The following is a 22,648-nucleotide window of genomic DNA, read 5'->3' as shown; positions in this document are numbered from 1 at the left end:
AAAAAAAACCTCTGGGCCAATGTATACACAATGTATAAACTATTCCACACAAAAAACACTGTATATTTCCCAAAATAATCCATATTTTATAATTTTGTCCTTTGTTTGCTCTTGCGTGACCCTGATATAAAAACACACACGAACATGCTGAGTCCTAGATTGTAGCCTGACATAAATAGCTTTATTCCTGGAAGACATCAAGCAAGCTTCCAGGCAATGATGGGAAGGGGATGGAAAAAAAAAATCTAAACAAATAACAGGACTCATGAAATGCAACCCAAGCAACTGCTGTTCCGACACAGACCATCACACCGCAACTCTGTGCTCTGCCAAAGCCATGTGGGTAAACTGTCACACACAGACAATTTAGACTTACCGGATCTGTTTGGACAATATTTACCTTTCAGCAGCTTTTAACAGGGCCTTTTTCCTCTCTGCGAAATTTTCCTTGGAAGAAAATAATGGATTTTACTTTTAGACTGTTTTTATCCTCAACATGCAATTTTCAGTGATGTTTTGAGCACATATTTAGCCTGTTCAATGCAAATTACATTATTGTTAAATTCTGTGGTTTGGACAACATGATCTATGTCAAAGAATTCTTCATCTCTCACATCTCTCACAAAGCTGCTCATTATGCTGGTCTGTGGTCTCAGTGTGCCCCCTTCTGGAGTGTTACCTCACCTGTATACTGTTGAACAGAGTACAGATAGCAGCACTTTCCTCCTCTTCAGCATTTGTCCGCACTTCACCCAGCATGGCCTTCAGCAGTACTATGGCCTCTCACGCTGACAGCTGCAGCTCCTTCACCGCCTACAGTGCATAACAGGTTAGTACAAGATGCACTGTCGGCTCTTTTAAGGTGCAGACTTTATAGTCATTCACTTTAGAGTTTCAGCTTTGTTTAAAATATATGACCTGCATTAAATTCCTCAATGTACACCTACACTAAGGTAAGATTTTTAATGTTTCTGAAAAGTCTCTTATACACAACAAGGCCACTTTTAAATGTAATTTTTCCTGTGATGCAAATCTGAATTTTCAGCATCCACTACTCCAGTCTTCAGTGTCACATGATTCTTCTAAAATCATTCTAATATGCTGATTTGCTGCTCAAGAAACATTTCTTATTATCAATGTCAAAAAACAAGTTGTGCTGCTTAATATTTTTGTGTAATCTACAATTCAGTTTTTTTAGGACTTTTGAAATATTATGAATGTCTTTACTGTCACTTTTGATCAATTTAATATATCATTCCTATATAAAAGTATCATTTTCTTTAAAAAAAACTTTCTGACCCCTAGTGTACATTAATATTCATAATGAATGTAATATTCACTGTACAGAATGGAGTGTACATTCTGCAATACAAAATGTATAAGATGATATGGCATATATACAGTATATGTCAGTTAATGCTTTACAGATTATAAGATGATTTGGCAGTTTCTGGAGCTATCCCTACTTAATTTTTTTACTTACCATAACAGCTTGATCCAGTATTTCACATCCCTGTCTGTATGCCGTCTCAATGTCAATGCAGGGGGTGCGATTCTAGCTATATCGTGAAGTTAAATATCCGTCACATTAATTTCATTTGAATTTTGATCTTTTATAATTAAAAAATCGGAAACACGATGCACAGCATGGACTTTTTCCCTGTTGAAAACATGATGTATTTATGATTCATGGAGCGCTGATTGGAAAATGCAAAACATCAGAGGAAGAATTTATTTTGATTTTACACACATTAATGATATATGCATTATTTAATGCATTCCTTTAGGGAATAGAGTTCTGAGGATAATTATAGGAAAGAAATGATACTGATAATAATGATAAGAATAATTATTTTAATGTTAACCACTAATAATAGATATACCATTTTGTCAAATCAAATTAACTAAAACAAATCATTTTAAATGCTAAAAGTAAATTCAGGCATCACAGCGTAATGTACAGTGTGAAAAATGGACCTTCATTTTGAGATTTGATAAATGTTGCACTTAATATTATTATTAGTGTTTTTAGAAGAATAGTTCACCAAAAAAATAAAAATTTGCTGAAAATGTACTCACCCTCAGGCCATCCAAGTTGTAAATGAGTATTTTGAAGTAAAAAAAAATGATGAATTTGTTTATAAACACACAGCTTTTCGCTTCACAAGATATTAATGGATTACATGTGGATTGTTGTGATGTTTTTTCCGCTGTTTGGACTCTCATTCTGGTTCCCATTCACTGTAGTGATGTAATGCTACATTTCTCCAAATCTCAAACTCATCTACATCTTAGATGAACCTGAGGTTGAGAAAAATTTCAACAAATTTTCAACAAATTTTGGTGAACTATTCCTTTAAAGGGGTGGTTCATTGCGATTTCACTTTTTTAATGTTAGTTAGTGTCTAATGTTGCTGTCTGAGCATACAATTATACACTTATTTTCACATAGCTATGAGAATGGACGCGCGTGCAGTTGCCGTACTGTATTAAAGCTTTAATCGAGAAAAAACTATATTAAAAGCTAACATAAGCAGTAGCATTTACAAATAACAGCGTATCTAAAAGTTTGAGACAGCAACAATCAAAAAACATAGGCCTACCATTAAAAGCAGTGTTTGCACAGGTTCTGCACGATCCTCTTCAATAATATCCTCTGCTTCTCAATCGAGCTCAAACTGATAAGCGATATTAACGATGCAGTTGTTTACAATACAGCCGGAGCACATGCCGCCGAGGTGAGGGGCGGGACGCTTACACGAGCCCTAGAGGCGGTTTAGCCAATCACAACACACTGGGCTAGCTAACCAATCAGAGCCCATCGTATTTCTGAGGGAGGGGCTTCATAAAAGAAGGAATTGATCAGCCTGTTTCTCAGAGAAGGGACAGACCGGTGTGGAATAAAGGTAAATTATGTGAAAAATAATGCGTTTTTTTAAAAACGAAGCATTAACACATGTTAGACTGCACCCCATAAACACAATCAAGCCTAGAAAAAAAACACTGAACCACCCCTTTAAAGATTAACTTTAGGTGAGAGGTAGATGGCAACAGTAGCTAATCTAAAGTAAAGTAAACTCACAGCACTTGCGGTGGCCCTCTTTGGTGTGTTTGGCAAGGGACACAATATCATGCTGGGAAAACATCCTGGCTTTGTGTGTGAGCTCTCTGCACTCTCCACACAGTGGCTGGCTGCAGGTGTTACAGTAATACATCGCCCCAGCTTCCTGTGCACATATGTACATACACATACAGTCAGAGAGATTACTGTTGCTGTTACTGTTACTGCTGATGCCTCAAAATAAATGAAGTGCATTGTTCAGGCACCTGTGCTTTGCATTCCACATCCCAGTTAGCCCACTGAACTACACTGTCTGTCGAATTATCCACCAGGAACTTGAGCAAACGGTCCTCTGGGGGAAGTGCATTTGTCCCCTCCACGACTGAGGGGTATCTGCAAGAAACATACATTCATACTTAGTAAATATGCTTACATATTTGAATATAATAGCTACCTATAGAACATTTTTTACTTTTTCATTTTAACAATTTGACCATTTAATAAATCTTAATAATTATCAGATCAACTCAAAAATAAAAATAAATAAATTCTAAAAAAAGGAAAACAAATGTGTTCAGTGTGTACTTGGACTTTTGGACCCCACTGTATGACACAAAGATGTACATCCTGCCCCTGCGTCAATCTAAAGATTTATCTTGTTTTCATTATAATCAGCTTTACAGTGCCAGTAATAGCATCAAAGTGATGAATTCCTAGAGTACATTACATGAGGGAGTGTGTGGTGCTGCAAAGTACAAAAGCGTCATTATCTGCAACTCTAAGTGGCAAAGCAAGATCCCACACTCACACTAAACTGAGAAAGATTACACCGCCACACTCGCATTACAAACAAATAGCCTACCATATAATAGAATCTAAACGAAAAAAAATGTTCTACATTTTCGGAAAAGCACACTGCAGCATTTCTGTTGTGTTAGGATGTGGTAATGGACTGCAGTGCTGAATGAAACACTGCTTTTACCCACTGAACCACACACTGCTGGCACCATTACGCTGGTCTTTTAAAGCCAGGCTACTTAGACGCCACAAATGCAAGTTTGCAGTGGGCAACAATGGATAAATATAGCAGGAAAAGCTTTTCTGCTGTATCATTAGATACTCTGTGCTCAAAACGTGGCTAGAGTTACAACAAGCTACACAACATATTGTTTTTTTCTACAGTAGTTGGATCGGCAGACATAAATGAGATCTATGTAGTGGGAAACGATTTAGAGAGTAACTTAAGTTGACACTTTTAGTGGTCAATAAATATGATGCTGATCTCTACAGAACAGAATGCCAGATTGCTAAATAAACTATCATAAAAAAAAGTTTAGAGTCAGTACTATTTAAAGAAATTAATATTTGTATTCAAAAAGGACAATATCAAGCAAAGAATAATATTAAACAAATATTAAGCAGCACAACTGTTATAAACATTGATAATAATGAAATGGCTTCTTTAGCATCAAATCAGCAATTTAGAATGATTCCTGAAGGATCGTGTGACAGTAATGGCTGCTAAAAATTCAGCTTTGCATCACAATAAAAACTCAATAAAAAAGTAAACTGTTTAAATTCAAAATTTGTTTTGTTTGTTTCGAAATTTGATGTTTGATCAAATAAATGCAGCTTTGTTGAGCATGAAAGACTTTTCCCCCCAAAAAAACATTAAATAACCTTACTGACCAAATCTTTTTATACAATTTAATGATAGCAAGTAAGATGAACAAAAATGTAAATAATTTGACACAATATTTACTCAAGGTTCACTATAAAACCTTTCAATTAAAAAAATGTGCACTATCTAACTGACAGTTGATAGATTTTGGAACTGACTCAACTGATTATCCAAAATGTGATTATTTGTCCTGGTAATATATCGTCTATCACTAATTCGTTTCACTATAGTCTCTCCTGATTTTCCCTGTACATTGTAAAGAAGCACATAAAAATAGCAGATCTCTGAGTCACTTCTAAACAAGATTAAATAGGTCAGCACCAGACTGTGTTTAATTGCTATAAGCTGTGGGATCAATGCTCCATGCACCCTTCACAAGATGCTTGTTTTTATCAAATGACAATGCTGCGATGTGATCGGAGAGCCCACCATGTGGAGTGCTTGTTATGGTGCTAAAATCAGAACACTGGGGTCGTTCTGCAGCTGTCCTAATGCCAACTGCTCTGTGCTGCTCTAAACAGGACCTCACTGGCCTGGAAGAATTATGTCTATTTGTTGCATATTGCATGAATTTGTGCTTTAATTTGATTCAACACTCTTTAAAATAAAACCTCCTTATTGGCATTGATCGATGGTTCCATGAAGAACCTATAACATTTAACAGTTCTAAGAACTGTTAACAAAAAAGTACTTTGGGGAACCCAAAACAGCTCTTTTATTGCATCACTACGAAAACCCCCCTTTTGGAACCTTTATTTCTGGTGAAGACCAAGAAATGAAAATGATGAAATGCATCAAACAATGAGAAGAACATATGTTAGTCATCAAAACCTTGGACAACTCTTCAAAACAGAAGGCTTGACAGTCATGTATACAAAACTGTAATGGGTGGGTCATACGAAGAAAGATTACAGGAATCCAGGTTTGGCATAAGATACGTTTTGGAATTAACCCAACATCCAGCTTGAAGAAAACTAGAATAAGTGGAGACCCAAATGTAAACATTATGGAAGAACTTGGCTTCAATTTGCTGTGGCGGGTTCTGACTGAACACTTCTGTCATGATTTCCATTCCCTCACCCCCAAAATCCTTGAGGTAAAGGTCCTTTATTTAATAGCTACATTGTCCTTATGTAACTTTTAGTAGCATTTAAAATGATTGATTTTTTATCACAACAAATTAATTAGTCAAGAATAGTGCATGTACACTTTTTCTATTGGTTTCATTTACCTCCCCATATGTGATTTTTGTACTTACCCACAGAGGGGGTAATTAAGGCGATTGTCATTGGCCCTGCTACACAGACAACTGGCACAGATGATGTGGTGGCAGTCCAGAAAACATGGTTGGCAGTATTGCTCATGACACAGGTGACAGACGAGAGGATGGAGGCTGGCATAGTCTGGATTAAACAGGTCATCATAAGAGAAGATGATTCCTCTTTCCATCTGGAAGAACAGCAAATACCTGACTGACATCAAAAAAATACAACATAAATAATTAATGAGGATAAAATGGCTATGTATATACATATATACATTATGGAAATTACTTTTGAATGTGCTCTGAAAGTTTAAAATGTTCAGAAAAAAATTACATAACAAATGTTGTGCTAACTTTTTGAGAACGTTATTAAAGACTTGAAAACTATGAATGAACATTCTATTAATGTTGGTTCATAACTTTGAGAGAATGCTAGCCAAGGTTCTGAGAAAAATTTCTGTTAGGAAATTATATTATATATAATATATCCTGTTAGGATATTATAGGCTAATTTTTAAAAAAGTTTTTGTGGCATTACATGTCAATTTTTAAGTTTGATTTTCAGTAGTGAATGTTTTTTTCTTCATTTTCTGGCGATTAAAGGGTGCTAAAAAGAACATTATTTTGTGTATTTGGTGTAATGAAATACGTAGGTATGTGGGGGGGTGTTAGAACGAGCCGTTTTAGGTAGGTGTGGCTAACTCTTAACTTTTATAAAGAATATCTCTTTGGATTTGAGACTTTAGTCTTTGCAACTTTACAGATCTTCTTTATGCACCAAGAGCTTGTAACACTCCAAAGAGAAAGGAAAAAGTGAAATCGCATCATATGACCCCTTTAAACAATATTGTTAATTTCTTAATTAGCTATTAGATTTTATAGCTACAGTATTATCTATTGTAACATTTAGTACTTATTTTCCTGGCAAGTTTTTATTATTATTATTTTTTAATGGATAAAAAAATTAAGAAAATTCAGTGACTTGGGCCCACCTGCTTTGCATGATATGTAAAACAAAACTAAAAGACTGGAAGAAAGCTCATTCTGACCAGTGAAATGGTTAAAACTATGAGAGGTCTCTGCACATGACACCTTATGATCATAAATTTCTCATATTGCACATGTTTGGATGTTTACTTTTGACAGGATATGCTGACATAAAGTGTGTGCTATATATATTTATAGATAAATAAATAGTGCTATGAAATTTTCCATGCAAATCTGTCTTTCTTGTTATTTTATTTGAACATTTGGCTTTTATAGAGACAAAACAGTTCACTAACATTATGTAATTTCCCAAAAAGCACCTACCTTTAAAAAAATAAAATAAAAATGGTGCTGTCCGATATTAGTTAGCATATTTGTTATTCCAAATATATTGCAATGTTAATGTGTCGTTAGGGAATCCATAATGTAGCCAGCAAGAGAAATTTCTGTATTATGTCTCTCTGAGTGGCTTGACCACTATCTTCAGCCGGAATGACAGTAATGCTGGGACTCTTCAACAGGAGCCTAATGCCAAGCAGCTGACTGTGATGGAGGGGAGGGGAACTCAGTACAAAGGGAGACTGAGGGGGTTGCCAAAGGTAAAGCTAAACTTCAGTCTGACAATATGAGAAACCAGATCCTGTGCACCCTAGTAGGAGGGCAGCAAAAATAATTCTACTCTTTGTGAGAGAGGGTAATATGTAATATGTTCATATTTTCAAGACGGTTCAGATTTTCTGTATATTTCATGTTCTGTATTACTATTACTACTACTACTATTGCAAAACTTTACAGTATATAACAGACAAAGCACCAAGATGATTTTTATCATGATTTTTATGCATCATAATGCATATGTTGTTGTATATTCGTAATATATATATATATATAGAGAGAGAGAGAGAGAGAGAGAGAGAGAGAGTAATAAAAATAAAATAAATAGAATTTATATATGTATTAGCATATGTATATACAAATTATATAAATATATACAGTATACAAAAATATAATATATATATAACCTATGTCTATTCACAAAAATATAGGAAAACTCTCACTCTCTCTCTTTAATATTATAAATATATTACAAATGAACAATTGGATAATTTCAAAGGTTTACAATACCTGAATAAGTGATCTCAATTACACAAAAAGCGATTTTGTATATAGGTTAAGTCTTGAGTAATGTAGCTTTATCTAATTTTTACTTAAAAAACATAATTAGACAAGATATGATTAGGTACAATGAAATGGCTATTATGATCATCCAGTGATTGTACGAATCAATCTCCGCATAACGGATTCTATCGATTACGTCTGAAATAGATTATAACGGGAAGCTTTCAATGCGCACGCGCGCCCTCTCCTCTCCCTTTCTGCCAAACTGTCGGCCATGGCTCCGATTGTGAGTACGAGCAAGGTCCTGAAAAACGATAAAATGCAATGTGTCACGTCTCTCTAGGCGCGCAGAAACCAGTGTAGATTAAAGCCGAACCATGGAACATTTGATTAATTTGGTTAACGAAAGAATATGTGCATCAGTGTTGTTTTTAAAAGCGTTTGTTTACTGGAGGTCTGGAGCGAGGCCTGCTCGTGAGCAACCACGTTGTAGCAACCACCAGTTTAGCTGATTAGCATTTCTCATAGAATCGACGCAGAATAACTAGTAAAACACTGCGATAATACTTTATAGATAGAAAATATAGACATTAAATTTTTGGTATGTTTTTAAATCAATACTGCTACCAAAGGATCGAAACCGCGAAGCTAATTTAGCCCAAAATTATATGGCTGAGTTTTATATAGTTTCACATTTTCCCCAACGTTTTCAAATGTATTTCGCTATTGCCTTTGAATATGTGTAATCGTATGTCGTTGTCACGTATACTGTCAGATTGCGAGAGCTCGTTTTGATGAATGATGGGAGAAACATATCTCTAGTGCAAATGTATTATCATTAATTTAGACGTTACAAATATTTTAATGTACACACTGATCGTTTTTGCTTTAATCCATGTGTATCTTTTTGCGTCTTACAGAAAAAGCAGGTGACCAAGGGTGGGAAAAAGAAAAAGCAGGTCCTTAAGTTCACCCTGGACTGCACTCATCCTGTGGAGGATGGCATCATGGATGCTGCTAACTTTGTAAGTATAAACTGATCGTCTGATGCAGAGTGCACACAAAACTGGAAATCTCCATTCAGATTACCTGACTGAAAAGTGTGCAGTGTTTTTCCAAAACTGCACACATGCAAAACTGTATTTTCTGCTTGCTTTAATATGTGAGTCTAATGGTTTTCTGCAGTCTTGTATGCAAATTTCTGATTACAAAAAATACAGTGTACACATCACTGTTTTTTTCCCCTGCATTCTTTCTGGGAAACTGCAGTGCCATATTTTGAGTTTTTTTGTGCTGGTCTATCGTTGATATTCATTTCAGATAGACCTACTCCTGAACGGCACACTGGAACAAAACTAACATTGTTTGGTCGTTTGTCAGTTTCTTCCAGTCTGTTTATGGCCAGAATAAGTTGCAGAGTGGACTTAATGTCCATAATTGTCTAGTCTGATTTTTTTTTTGTGTGTGATCTACCAATAATAATAATGATGTCTTATTTTCAAATAACTGCTAAAAGTACAGTAACTGTTAAATGTATCACAGCTGCACAAGGGTCTGGATGGTTAATGGCTTTGCAGTAGGGCTGCACGATAAATTAACTACACAGAGCCGTTGTTCACAGACGAGCTGCGCAAAAAATCGCGCGAATATGAACGTGGTTTGGCGCAGCTCGTCAGTGAACAACGGCTCTGTGTAGTTAATGCTGCTCAATGTGATAGCACGCACGGTATGGAGATTTACCGCTGATTACAGAACCGGCTTTCTGACAAGATGCGCGTTAAATATCGCATGCGATTTATCGTGCAGCCCTACTTTGCAGTTATATTTCTATATGATCTGATGGGCATGTCTGCATGTGTCACTATGCAGGAACAGTTCCTTCAGGAGCGCATCAAAGTAAATGGTAAATCTGGCAACTTGGGTGGTGGCGTGGTCTCCATTGAAAGGAGCAAGAGCAAAATCACAGTGACATCTGAGGTCCCTTTCTCTAAGAGGTAAGTCTGAGATTAGAGATCCAAATTCTTGTGAAGGGCTGCTAACTATAATTTTATTGCTGTTATTTCACTGTGACTATAATATTGAACATTTAGTTGTTAAAATTAAAATGTGATTTAAAAGTAGTCATTAAGATAATGGAACTGAGAAATTTAGCACATGCGTTACCAAACAGCAAAACACAACATTGTGCACTTTATACAGTTTATTGCCATTATCATTATTTCCAATGCAGTTTTGTATTGAGATCTTTTTTTTCTCAACAATTTGTTTTTATTGCCATTCCCAGTATTTCCTTGAATCGTATGTTAGCTGTTGATTCACTGCTGTATTGTAATGTTGTAAGACGTTTAATCATTTGAATTTAAGGTGAATTGAAAGGTGCAAAAAGTACTTTAAGAGTTTATGCCTAAAGAAATTGTCTGCCATGTTGATGTAAGTTTAAGTAGTCTAAATATAGTCAGCAAAATCGAACAGATTTGTCAATTAACTTTTTGTTTCCTCTCTATAAATCAGTCGTGTACATTCACACGATCAGAACATTGGTGATTCATATGTGTTTGTGCCTCGGTGCAGTGTTTCCAAGACCTGTGCGTGTCGTCATTGTGGCTAACAGCCCACACGTTTTACAGATTGAAAGTGTGCAGTATTGTACTGCCAGTTTAGCCATTGATTTGAGGTGTTTTAGATTCATCCTTAATTTCTTTAATGATAAACTGAAACGCGCGTGCATCTTGCGATCAGACGTTTATTTATGTATAGGTACTGTCAAAATAGTTTTTTATTTAGTATGTATAGAGTAAAATCTTTCATTTCATTTGATGCTGAATTCCTTCCTGCTTACTGGAACAGACTAGTATTAAACACAGAAAGCAGCCCATCATGTGGCTTTCAGTTTCATGTCAGCTTTATTGCTGTTAGTGTGTTGGATATAGCAAATCATTTTGAGAGTTGATGTGGTGTTTTTGTGGCCTATAAATGTTTTTGTGTTTATCTAATTCATCTACTGAAGATGTGACTTAATTGTTGAAAGGGTGGAATTATTACACATTACTGTGATCTTTGTGTAATGACTTACTCAGGGGCGCAGGAATATGTTTTCGGTTGGGGGTGCTGTGTGTGTCCGTGTTGGGTGAAATAAAAGGGGGGGGGTCACCTCATTTGACAACTCCACAAAGCACTACAAGTGCGTCGATATGAACACTCGTTTAAGTGGCATATACACACTGGGAAATTTAACTGCATATCACATTTTTGAAATTATCGATAGTAGCTGATCAATCTCAGGGGTTGGGCTAGGTCCGCTAGGCTTACTTGTCGGCGCGGGAAGATGTTTTCGGTTGGGATGAACACTCGTTTTAAGTGGCATACACACTGGGAAATTTGACTGCATATCACATTTTTGAAATTATCGATAGTAGCTGATCAATCTCAGGGGTTGGGCTAGGTCCGCTAGGCTTACTTGTCTCCGTGCTCGTGCTGGAGCTTGTTCACTTACGTCGGTGCTGGGGCTGGTGTTGGATGCCGATTTTGGAAAGTTTTTGCTGGGATGGGCATTTAAAAAAAAAAAACTGAAATTCGCTTTCGCGCCATTATCTCCTTGTATTAAAGTTAATCTTGTTCGCATTCTGTATAGTTCATGTCTGATACCACACGCCAGCGTCACGTGTTCATGAGGATTAGGCTAATAATCCCATATAGAAAACATAGCAAGTAAAATTAATCATGTTTATAAAGATAAACATGGGTTTATTATAGCCCACGTACAATTTACATTTCAGAGATCATTACAAATAAATTATTAAATGCTAAAACTGAATACATTTAAATGAACAAACTTGGCGTTGCATTTGCAACCATGTGAAATCGGGGTGCTGCAGCCCCCTCAGCACCCCTACTTCCTGCGTCCCTGGACTTACTCCACTTTTGATGTGAAGTTTCATGCAAGACTTTTAAGAGGCATTACCTATTCAAGTAGCTGTTGCTGGTTTTGTAATATTGCATTAACTCTATTCAGAAAGTGTTGTGGCATGTCATCTACATCTTGTCCTTGTTGAATATTTGTCTGAGAAGCCAGATTGATGAGAAGGGCCTTAGAAGCTGTTAGGAGAACCACTACCACTAATTTCACACCTTATAATTGGAGCCTTTATGTACCCTTGAATTAAGATATTTTTTATAACTATAGCGATTGTTCCACCAGGCAGAATTTAAGGGTCTTTTGTTTTACCCAGTAAGCCAAATTGTGTGAATACAAAGCAGTTACTTATAAAAACCTATATATATATTTTTTAAAGGGTTTTAGTACTACAAAATGTAAACCTTTTATATGTAGCCTTCCCATTCCATTTCATAGCTTTTCAGTATTACCTGTATTTGCACCCACTAGTCTCAGATATGGTTACAATTTTAATGACTATATTACCATCTCATTTGAAACTCGGTGTCATGTCAATTGCAACAGTATGTTATGAGGCAAACTTAAGTGTTTGTTGTTTTCAGGTACCTGAAGTATCTTACCAAGAAGTACCTCAAGAAGAACAACCTGCGTGACTGGCTGCGTGTAGTAGCGAACACCAAGGAGAGCTATGAACTGCGCTACTTCCAGATCAACCAGGATGAGGAGGAGGACGATGAAGATTAAATCCATGCCACTCTTTTGTAAATTCAATAAAATTTCAAAAGAAATCAGTTTCCTTGTTTCTGGTGTGTTCATTTCAGTATGTTCGAAACATTGTGTCTTTTACTGTGAGGAAAAGAGAAAGATAAATCCATTTGATTCATAATTGTGCAATTTCTTTATTTTTAGAGCAACCGAAGTCTTTGTCTTTTTTTTTTTTAACTGCACTAAAGCATATAGGATTCATCTATCACCGGTCAGACAGGACCAATAATTTCCATAGCAACAAAGTTTGTGCACTCACAGGGTTCAGAGAGTTCATTTAATCGGTGATATGCTGCTGGAGCATCTAAAACCAGCCTTAAATGGTTGCTGGATTTAGCTGGTCTCCTAGTGCTCAACTGTTTGGGCCAGCTGAATGTTTCCAGAACTATACATGACTAGACCGGGAGACCAGCAAACCTGCTTTGGTTGGTTTATGAGTACTTGAGATTATTTGAAATGTCTTTGTCTGGTTTGATCACGTAGAGCGTCTCGCTGTCGTATCCTTGGCAACGGCTCGTGATTCGCGGGCTGACCTGAAGCAGGTTTACGAGAAAGAATTAGATTGGATTTTTTTTAATGAGAGATTAAATTAATTTCCAGCAGAAAAGTTTCCAGCGCTATACACAATTTTTAAAGGAACCGATATTTCGTTTAAATAACGGAAACCTGGCCTCGTTTGTAACGCTTTAGTTCACCCAAAATGAGGCAGAATGCCTGTCACCATTTACTTTGTGTATGTCAAGAAGATGAAATAAAAGTGAACACTGCTTTTTCTTCCGTGGGACACACGCCACAGGTTTGGAACTACGTGAGGGTGAGTGAATTACAATTTTTTTTAAAGTGAACTGTCCCTTTAAAACATCTCTAAACCAAGTCGTCAAAGATGTACGTTCAGCCGTTACCTCGGATATATAATTTGTCCGACCTACATTTGTAAAAGAAAAAAGAAAAGATGGACAAAAAAAATCATTTTTCCTGCTCCTATTGTGCGCTTCCCTCGTCTGACAGAAAGGGACTGTGAGGGAACTTTCTCCCGTATGTCTCCCTGTATAACCGCACATTCCCCGAACTTCAGCGGGAAAAGGGCAATGAGACCCCGCCACTCTCACTACTAGTTAAGCCGGTGACCAGGCGAAGAGCAGTAACTAGTTGTGTTGGGAAACTATGGGATGGATTGCCATGGCAACCGCCCAGACGTCACAATCTGGGCATGTGTGTTCCATTTTTGTCTCTTTCTTATTTTCAGACTGGAGGATTTGGATAGAGAAGAGGGAGAAAGGTTTTTTTTTAAACAGGGCAGCCATCTTTTATTTTATTGAGAGCATATTAAAATAAAATTAGCCTCACCTTCAGTGGACGTTTCCTCTGAAGCTGAAAATCTGGGCATTCAGAGGGTTAAGTTTCTGGACTTTATTCCTGCATCTCGAATGTGATTTTCTTGTTATGCGGTAAAGATGCCCGGATCGCTAAGCAATGAAGATGAGGGGCAAGACGATATGGATTTTGAGGACGACGTGCCAGGTGAGGGGGTAAAGAGTCACAGGGGAGGGAGAGTTCTGCCCTTCACAACTGCGCTGCTACGCCTAGTTGAATGCGGAGGAAAAGGGGGTTGACGCGCGTGCGATTTATTATAGTCTCAGTAGCTTCTGTTGTCAGACTCACACCGGACACTGTTCGTCCAAAAATAACGGCGCACTGTCCGACTGTATTTGAGTCACTAAAGCGCGACTAAAGAGCAGACCATCTGTCTGCGATTCGCTTTGAGATAAAATCGTTCTCTGTTCATATTCCATCATCCGGTTGGCGCATTTTTTCTTTGCAAATAAATGAGTTATGCATGCACCCACTGTCTTTTTTTCCAGTCCGGGTGCTCTGATATTGCACCCACTGTGCATAATGATTTTTAAACCTGATGGACTGTTTTAATATAAAGTCTGGTGCATGGCAATACTGCAGTCTCTTTGTAAAAGTAGTATGTAAGACGGAGCTGTGGGGATTTATGCATGGTTTAGAACTGATCTAAACAAACAATCAGTTTCCCAAAAAGGTGTTATGGCATTTCTCTAAGGGATATTAAAGAGCTGATGGTTATAGTGCTACTCTGTGGTCACAGTGTCTTGTAAAAGTAGTGTATGTGCTTGATAGAGCCACGTGTGACAGGAAAACATCAGCTACAATCATCCACTGCCTCTGTGGTCTGTTTGAGGGGCACACACTTTAGCCAAGACAGCCTCCATAGTATCTTAAAAAAAAGGTTTGTTAAACTTACCGTAAAAACTGACTGTCAGAACTTAACTATAAAAATTACAGTCATGATGTTATAGGTTTTGTGATTTTATATTTTAGGCTTCCTAACTGTAACTAATTGTGTCATTATAGTGTTAACATACAAACCTATTTGATTTATTATTAATCTGTTTGGTGCTGTAAAATGTACTGAAATTGATACAGATTATCAAAATTGTTTTCTTCAATCTGTGGATTTAATTTATAATACGATTAAAAGACAATAAAGACCTTTTACTTAAAATGTCAGTTCAACCGTATTTACTGTTATAGTAGCCTTAAAATGTATTTGTAAATGATGAGAGATTTTGTAAATTTTACTTTATAAGTTATTTTTTAATAATTTATAATGCAATTTTATTTATTTATTTTGTGTGTGGTTGTACTGCAGATTAGCAGGTTTACAATTTTAACATTTGTTTTCTGTTACAGTCAAATTTTTCCTGTGTTGGCTAAAAGAGGGGCCTTTGTGTATTTTAAATGAATGTATGAAACTATTATTTTGTGCAACAGCTGCTTTACAGAAAATATTTGTTGAAAATAGACACTTTATGTTGATGCTGGATATATCTTTCTCAGGCAATATGAACACAATTATTATGCTTAATCGCTGCTGGTGACTACTGTATCCTTATGATTTCACTCTGTTTACGCTTCCTGTGTTGGTGAAGGGGCGTGCATCTAATTTTCCCCTTAAAGACTCATCAGTCTTTTTTTTTTTTTTTTATATGACAGATTAGTCTCAAAAGCCATTGGCTGTGAGAGCAGGGTTCTCAGTGGTGTAATGGAGAAGCCGTGTAGTTAAGACTTCGTTCTGCCTGCATGCCTTTTATACATTCACGGCCCTCAATTCAATAAAATCAATACATTTATGGTTTCTCGCTGGTCTAGGCTGCCTCTGAATTAGCCGTGAATTAATCACGTGACCGACCTGAGCACGAGTATCTCATTTGCACCCCAATTGCGTATTTACCTCCTTTTTTTTTACGAGGTGGTTACGTGGTTGATATGAACGCTGCTGAGGGCTGCAAACGGTTTGAAATAATGTGCAATATGCAGAAGAATTAATAATTGAGAAATAATTCATGAGCCAGCGTGCTCTTTCTATTTAGACAGTAAGCCCCCGCATGTGCTAAAAATGAGAAATCTATGCAGTGCAGGACTGGCCAGGATTTTGGGTTGCTATTTAGTCCCATTCACTGATTGCTTTCAGTGTAGGCCAGAACACCTTCACTGATTCCTTTACTGAAATTATAATGAGGTGGTTGATGAATGTTTTGGTGAGATTAATAAATAGCCAATTTTTAGCATGTGAAATGAGCTATTAAGTTATTTAATTGCGAACCACATCGTAATAATTTCCATACAATCAATCCAGTTAATCTCTAGCTTCTTTGCTAAGAACGATAAAGCATATCTTTAATTAATTATTGTGAAACTAACATGCATAAGTAAAGTAATAGGATGTATTTTGAAAATGCAGTTTGTATTGTAGGCCAGCGAAGTGAGATTTGCAATCAGGACTGTTCACTGCCGTATCCAAACACTGCAGAACACATGACTGCTCCCCCAGCCAGGAGTAATGAAGTGAGCATGCTCTAACCGCAGATATAAACAGACAAACAGATGATTTATAAAAATGCTAAGAGAATGAAACATGATAAAGAATTCAATGGCGAGCTCAATAATTGCATGGTTTTTAATGTTATTTCACCTCCGTCAGATTTGGTTAATGGATGTGCATCGCTTCTGTTAAGATATGCACATTTTAATCAGTTAGTTTTAAATTTTTGCAACTTGAGTCCACATTCCTTGTGTGCCACATCAGGAACAAAGGATGGAGTGGTTCCAGAAAGACGCCAGATTGATTTTCTCCAGAGCTCCAAATATTTGCAATCTCAAAATTTATAGCAGATTCAATGGATAGTTTACCCATAAATTAAATTCTGTAATTTACTCAATCTCACGTCGTTCGAAACCTGTACAACTTTATCTGTCTGTTGATCACAAAAAAATATATTTTGAAAAATATCTCCGAGTTTGAAAATGTTGTTTTGGACCTCATTGACTTGAACTATATTGACAAAAGTCTTCAAAATATTTTTCAAAATTTTGTGTCTGCAGAAGACAGTAAGTTATTCAGGTTCTGAACGACGTAACGGTGAGTAAATAATGACAGAATTTTTTGGGTGGACTGTCCTATTCTAAAAAAAAAATATCATTGTCATAAAGAAAAAGGTTTTATATGTTCTGCCCCGTTCTTGTTAGTGCTGTTTCATTTGTCTGTCATACCCCAACAATGCTTGTGAGAGTTTCTGTTTATGTTGATCCTCATTAGGATGCATTAGGGTGAAGCTGATCCAAAGTCATTTGAGTGCTTTTTGCCCCCTTCTTTATTTCCTCCATTCGAAGTCTGGTTTTCTTTTACATAGTCATAATCTTTGAAATTGAAAGATTATCATGAGCTGCTCATAGCTCTGTTTGGTGGGGGCTATTTTTGGAAGCTGCACTGTGAAAGCTGACACTCCTTTCTCTTTGCTAGAGTTTGTGCATGCATGTAAATCATTGTTGCATCACGCACTTATGTCTATGTGTCTGCATCAGACTCCACAGTGTGTCACATCTTGCTAATTTTACCAACAAATTACTGCAGTGTAGAATATGCATGCTGGAATAAAATAATTATAGCATCTAAACTCAATTGCAGTGGCTTTGTTCTTGTTTTATAGGTTATTAGGACATTAATTTTAGACTACTTTGCTTGTGTACTTGCAAATTTTGCCACTATATCGCTTTGCAAAGCAGAGCAAAGGTTTGTGAATGAGCCTTGGGACTTAGAGAATGGATATAGTCTTCAGAAAGTAAAGATACGGCCTATAAAACTTGAAGGTCTCAATGAGGGGGAGTTCCAACCATGCTGTCTCATCACATTAACGGTGGAGGCACTATTAACATACGCAGTCTGTCAGGCAGCTAATGCGTTTTCCTGTAAATGTTCCTCTTCTTAACAGCGAGACCGGCCGTGAATCCCATCTCTAATGGAGTGCGGCACTGACCCAGCCCTTGTTGCAAGGTCAAAGTTACCCCAATGTCCATGCTTAGCTGACACACAAATGTGTGGCTGCAGTCGTGACATTTTCAGCCCCGCTACCAGCAGCGAATGGCAACAGCACAGCTTTTAAACACCTGGCGGTTCCTGGTCGAGGCTCTGTTTGCTTGGGAACATGGCACAAAACGTGACTGTCCGGGATGCAAAAATAGAGCTACAGTTTTGGGGAAATCAGGCTACAGATGATTGATTATTCATTATTTTCTTAGCATATTAAATTGGAATTGGATAAAGTGTCTTCACATTGAAAAAATATACACTTCAGCTTAGTATGCATATATTGAATACAAATATGAATTTTCACCAGAGTGCAACAGAATTATGTACCTTATGTATATGTACCTTGCATTATGTACCTTAACACTGAAAAAGATATGTACTTCAACCCCTCAGTATTCATATAGAGAATAAAAATATGAATTTTCACAACGACATAATCCAAAATGCTTAAAAGTAAGTTGACAATGTAAAACCTCGCTTTTTTCTATATCCTCACTTCAAGAGTGCTGTGTTGCATTACCACGACTGTAAGTGAGACATGAATGAAGACGAGATGTGTGCTTGATGCGCCTGGCAGGCAGCAGACATATTCTGCCGACATGAAAGAGCCTCCCTGTGAGATGCATTGCAGACGCACTGCCCTAAATATCCGTCATCTCGCAGGCAACTGCTCTGTTTATGTGCGGCAGAAGATTGAAATAAGAAAAAACCTCCCAGTGGCTGAGAGAGAGATGGGAAGCTTTGTATTTTACATGAGTAAATACCCAAAATGCCCTATAGGACTGCAAGCGAGGCTTGAACCGTGCAGGGGCTGCTCTCACCGGAGCTGAAGTCCTCAAACAGTGGCAGCTAAATGAAGGTTAAGTGGATTTCGAGGATAGCATCCAAGAGGCTGGGAAAGCCCCTCATCTGGCAGCTCCCACGGGGCGTGGTGGGCTGCGGAACAGGGCTTTAGCTGATTGACTCCACCACACGCAATGCATATTTCATGGCCCACCGTCTGAGCTGACGATTGACAAGCGGCAGGAGTTGCACCATAGTGCTCCGGTTGCAGACGATGCTTTCCTGATGTCTTTTTTTTCTTTTCTTTTTGACAGCATGGCATCATTGAAGTGTTACAGTGAATATGTGCTGCCAGACAGTAGTTTTTTTGTTTACAGTGAGAGGTTCACAGTTCAGTAGGTGGCAGAGACCTCACCTCTCTCCTTTCGCTCCCCTTTCAGAAAATCTTTGCTTTTACTCTAATGGAGTGAAGGAGCCTCCACTACACAGGCAAACCCTTCACAGACAGACAGACAGACAGACAGACAGACAGTTAGATAGATAGATAGATAGATAGATAGATAGATCATACGAAATCATAAAATAGTTACGTTTTCTCATGAGAATGGGTTGGATAGATCGACAGACAGATTAAACAACAGGATGGATGGATGAATAGATTGATAAATAGATGGGGGTGATGTGATGTATGCATGAAACTCATAAGTGTGAACCTCTTGTGTTTTTTCTTAGATGAGGATGAGGAAGGTGAACGTCGGAGGAGTGTCCCCCTGTCACCCTTAGAGAGATTTTTCTCTGAGGATGATTCGGTTAAACAGCATAAGAAGAAGAAACCCAGCAAGATAATGGAGGGAAAGGAGCCCAAAGTTAAGAAAAAGAAGAAAAAGGAGGTAACCTTTTAAATGCTATCTAACTGATTGAAGCATGGATGAAATAGATGTTGTTATGACATCATCAGAATGCAAGTTATTTTCATGTTGTTAGGCTAAATCAGCATTTCTTGTATTTATAGCATCCTAGATGTTTTGGTTTTTGAGTGTCATGATCAGTTACTGTAAATGTGTCACCTGTGAGGTGACCACATTTCTGATGTGAAAACCTGGGCAGGTCAAGTTCAAATAGTTCAGAATGGTCTAAAGTTAAGTCAGATACTACTTGTTTGCTCAACTTATCATGGCTGAAACTTACAATGTTGTACAACTGTCCATACGTTGGGCTCCAAAACAACACTGAACCCCATAGATTTTCATTGTATGAATAAAAAAAACGAACTTTTTTAAATTTATGTTTTATAATATCTTCTTTTGTGTTCCACAGAAGACAGACACCAAAAATGGGGACTGTCCTATTAAAAAAAATTTCATGGCTCCCTCCCAGAAAAGTTAGGCTGACATTAGACCATCCATACAACAAGTAGCGCCCTGATCTGCCTTCAGCCTACATTACATCACAGCACTCATAAGAAAGGCCAGGTTGAATGATCAGTATGAAACAACTTGCCTGACCTCGGGGTATTTTGTCGTATTTTTTACCGATCAGCCTTTTTCTAGTCAGCTCTCTCTCCGCGCCTTGGCGAGAGATAAAACATTTACCAGGTCGGTCGGTCACAGTCCCCCCAGCTGACTGTATTTACCTTTGAGATAATGAGAGGGATTCCTCTTTTTCTCCTCCCTAGCCCTCCCTCGCTTTATCTGCCTCCTTGGACAGATTCAGTCTTTCTCTCAACCCTCCCTTCTTCTCAGCAGTGGTAAATGTGCCGTGGAGAGGGCAGAGAGGTCTCCCCTCAGCAGCTAAGAGCCCTGCTTGGCGTCAGTCATGCTCTCCCTGCAGTGCCGTGTCAGACACGGGCTCAAATCAATGCAGGTCAAAACCGCCGCCTGCCCTTCTGCTGTCCGCAAGTCTAACAGCTCAGCTCGCCAAAGCCGGCCACCTGCGCCGGAGCCTGATAGACTGTGGAGAGTCTAGGGATTGTAACGGGAGAGTGAGAATTGATGCTTTGTCAGATGTAAACAATGATAAGTGACATTTCATTTAATGAGCATTTTTTTCTTGTCTGGTATGTTGAAGATGAGGATGTTTTTGGGGAAAAAGATCCCAAAGATGTCTGACACTATAAGGCAGTTCTTTTTCCACAGAAAATGCAGTATTTAAAGGCATACTTTCATCATTTTCTTACTCTCATGTCGTTCCAAACCCAAATGACCAACTTTCTTCTGCGGCAGAGTGTTCACACTGCTTTTTTTCTCCATACTCCATACTACAAAAAAGTGAATAAGTTAACTGGGGCTGTCAAGCTCCAAAAAGGACACAAAAGTAGCATAGATATACACTGCAAAAATTGTCTTAAAATGTTATAAAATTGTAGTATTAGAATTATTGTGTTGTTTTCTAGACAAAAATATTGAAATGTCAGTCAAAAGATATTAAAATGTTAATAGCAGAAGCATAAACCTAAATAAATTTGGTTAGTTTTATGTTTAGAAGAAAAAAGGTAACATTTTAAAATAAGTTATGTTAAATTAACAATATAAATACTTCTAAAGCATTTATTAATCATAGTTACAAATGCATTGTTAGTTAATGCATTAACAAACAATAACTAATGAGATCTTATTTTAAAAAAGGCATGAAGAAAAGCTTAATTTAAGATATTTTCTCTGAAAACATACTGTCTAATATGATATTACTTATTACTATGATATTACTTATAATAGGATATGACTCTGAAAATATGTTGTTTTATGTTTAGATATTTTTACAGGAAAATAATACAGATTAATTAATACATTTTTTTTATTTTATTCATTTAACTCATTTGCTATTTTCCAACTTGTAAAGCAATACAATAACTAAGCGTGTGGAAAAGCCTGAAATTGTAATAATTTGTTGAAAATCTTCCCATCCACCATAGGTCACAAATCTAATTTGCATTCAATTCGATTTAACATTTAAATGTGTTGTGAATAGTCACAAGACAAAAGAACCAATTATAGCTTATTTCTGAAAAATCGATTATCTGCTTGAAATTTCTTTTTCATGTTCCACAGAAGAAACTCAAACAGGTTTCAAACAACATGAAGGTGAGTAAATGATGACAGAATTTTCATTTTTAGACAAACTCTTCCTTTAAATACTGCATTTTCTATAGGGATGGTGTCAGCCTGAATACCTCTTTGTGACACATTATTTACATTGGATCTTTTTTTTTTCCTTTTGAGGTACATTGTCAGAAAATTGTGGCTTGGATTTTGGGAGACCTTTCAGCTCCAGCTGTTAAGCTCTTTAGTGGTTCTAGTCTTTGCCTTTTGCATGAGCACCCCTCCTTTTTCACTCTCTCTTTTTCCCTCCCCCATGTACGTGATTGAGATTTGTCTAGACGGGCCCTAGAACACAGGCATTGCAACCATGGGGACTCTTCATAACAAGCTCGTTATGCAAACGCATCTGATTGGATGGCGCTGTTCCATTGGCTGCTGCAGTAGAGAGAGCTCCCCCTACACCCCCCACCTCCAACACTGCACAGTTTGGTTTCCATGGCAACTCAGAACTGCTGCCTATGGAGCTTGTTCACTCTGCGGCAGTGCTGGCCTACCCTGCGCCGGAGAGACGTCTGCCAGCCAGTGCACAGCTGCAACACAGCAAAAGGCTTTCTCCAATCATACACGCACACACACACACACACACACACACACACACAC

General features: G+C 37.5%; 2 protein-coding genes and 1 pseudogene across 3 annotated transcripts in view; 2 read left to right on the top strand and 1 right to left on the bottom strand.

Moving 5' to 3' along the window:
• LOC107737239 (RING finger protein 207-like) overlaps positions 1-6,191 on the bottom strand; it is a 15,045-nt pseudogene extending 8,854 nt beyond the window's left edge.
• A 2,110-nt stretch (positions 6,192-8,301) lies between these two features.
• On the top strand, positions 8,302-12,798 carry LOC107737211 (60S ribosomal protein L22). 2 transcript variants are annotated; one of them, XM_016548657.1, is made up of 4 exons: positions 8,302-8,398; positions 9,033-9,137; positions 9,982-10,106; positions 12,610-12,798. In XM_016548657.1, the coding sequence occupies exons 1-4, from the start codon at positions 8,387-8,389 to the stop codon at positions 12,749-12,751; spliced, it is 384 nt and encodes a 127-aa protein (XP_016404143.1). In that variant the 5' UTR covers positions 8,302-8,386; the 3' UTR covers positions 12,752-12,798. The 2 variants fall into 2 exon arrangements, with proteins under 2 accessions (XP_016404143.1, XP_016404141.1); XM_016548655.1 differs by having other exon boundaries at positions 8,372-8,413.
• A 1,289-nt stretch (positions 12,799-14,087) lies between these two features.
• Positions 14,088-22,648, top strand: part of LOC107737210 (chromodomain-helicase-DNA-binding protein 5-like) — a 31,391-nt gene continuing 22,830 nt past the window's right edge. Inside the window, exons 1-2 of the mRNA XM_016548654.1 lie at positions 14,088-14,293; positions 19,683-19,840. Coding sequence (XP_016404140.1) covers positions 14,227-14,293; positions 19,683-19,840 — 225 coding nt within the window. The 5' untranslated portion in view covers positions 14,088-14,226. The remainder of the gene's footprint in view (positions 14,294-19,682; positions 19,841-22,648) is intronic.

The sequence above is a fragment of the Sinocyclocheilus rhinocerous genome, unplaced genomic scaffold (assembly GCF_001515625.1).
Source record: "Sinocyclocheilus rhinocerous isolate Xijiao unplaced genomic scaffold, SAMN03320098_v1.1 scaffold1275, whole genome shotgun sequence".
Taxonomy (NCBI): domain Eukaryota; kingdom Metazoa; phylum Chordata; class Actinopteri; order Cypriniformes; family Cyprinidae; genus Sinocyclocheilus; species Sinocyclocheilus rhinocerous.
Note: the sequence above shows the minus strand (reverse complement) of the source record. Positions and strands in the feature narration are given on the sequence as shown.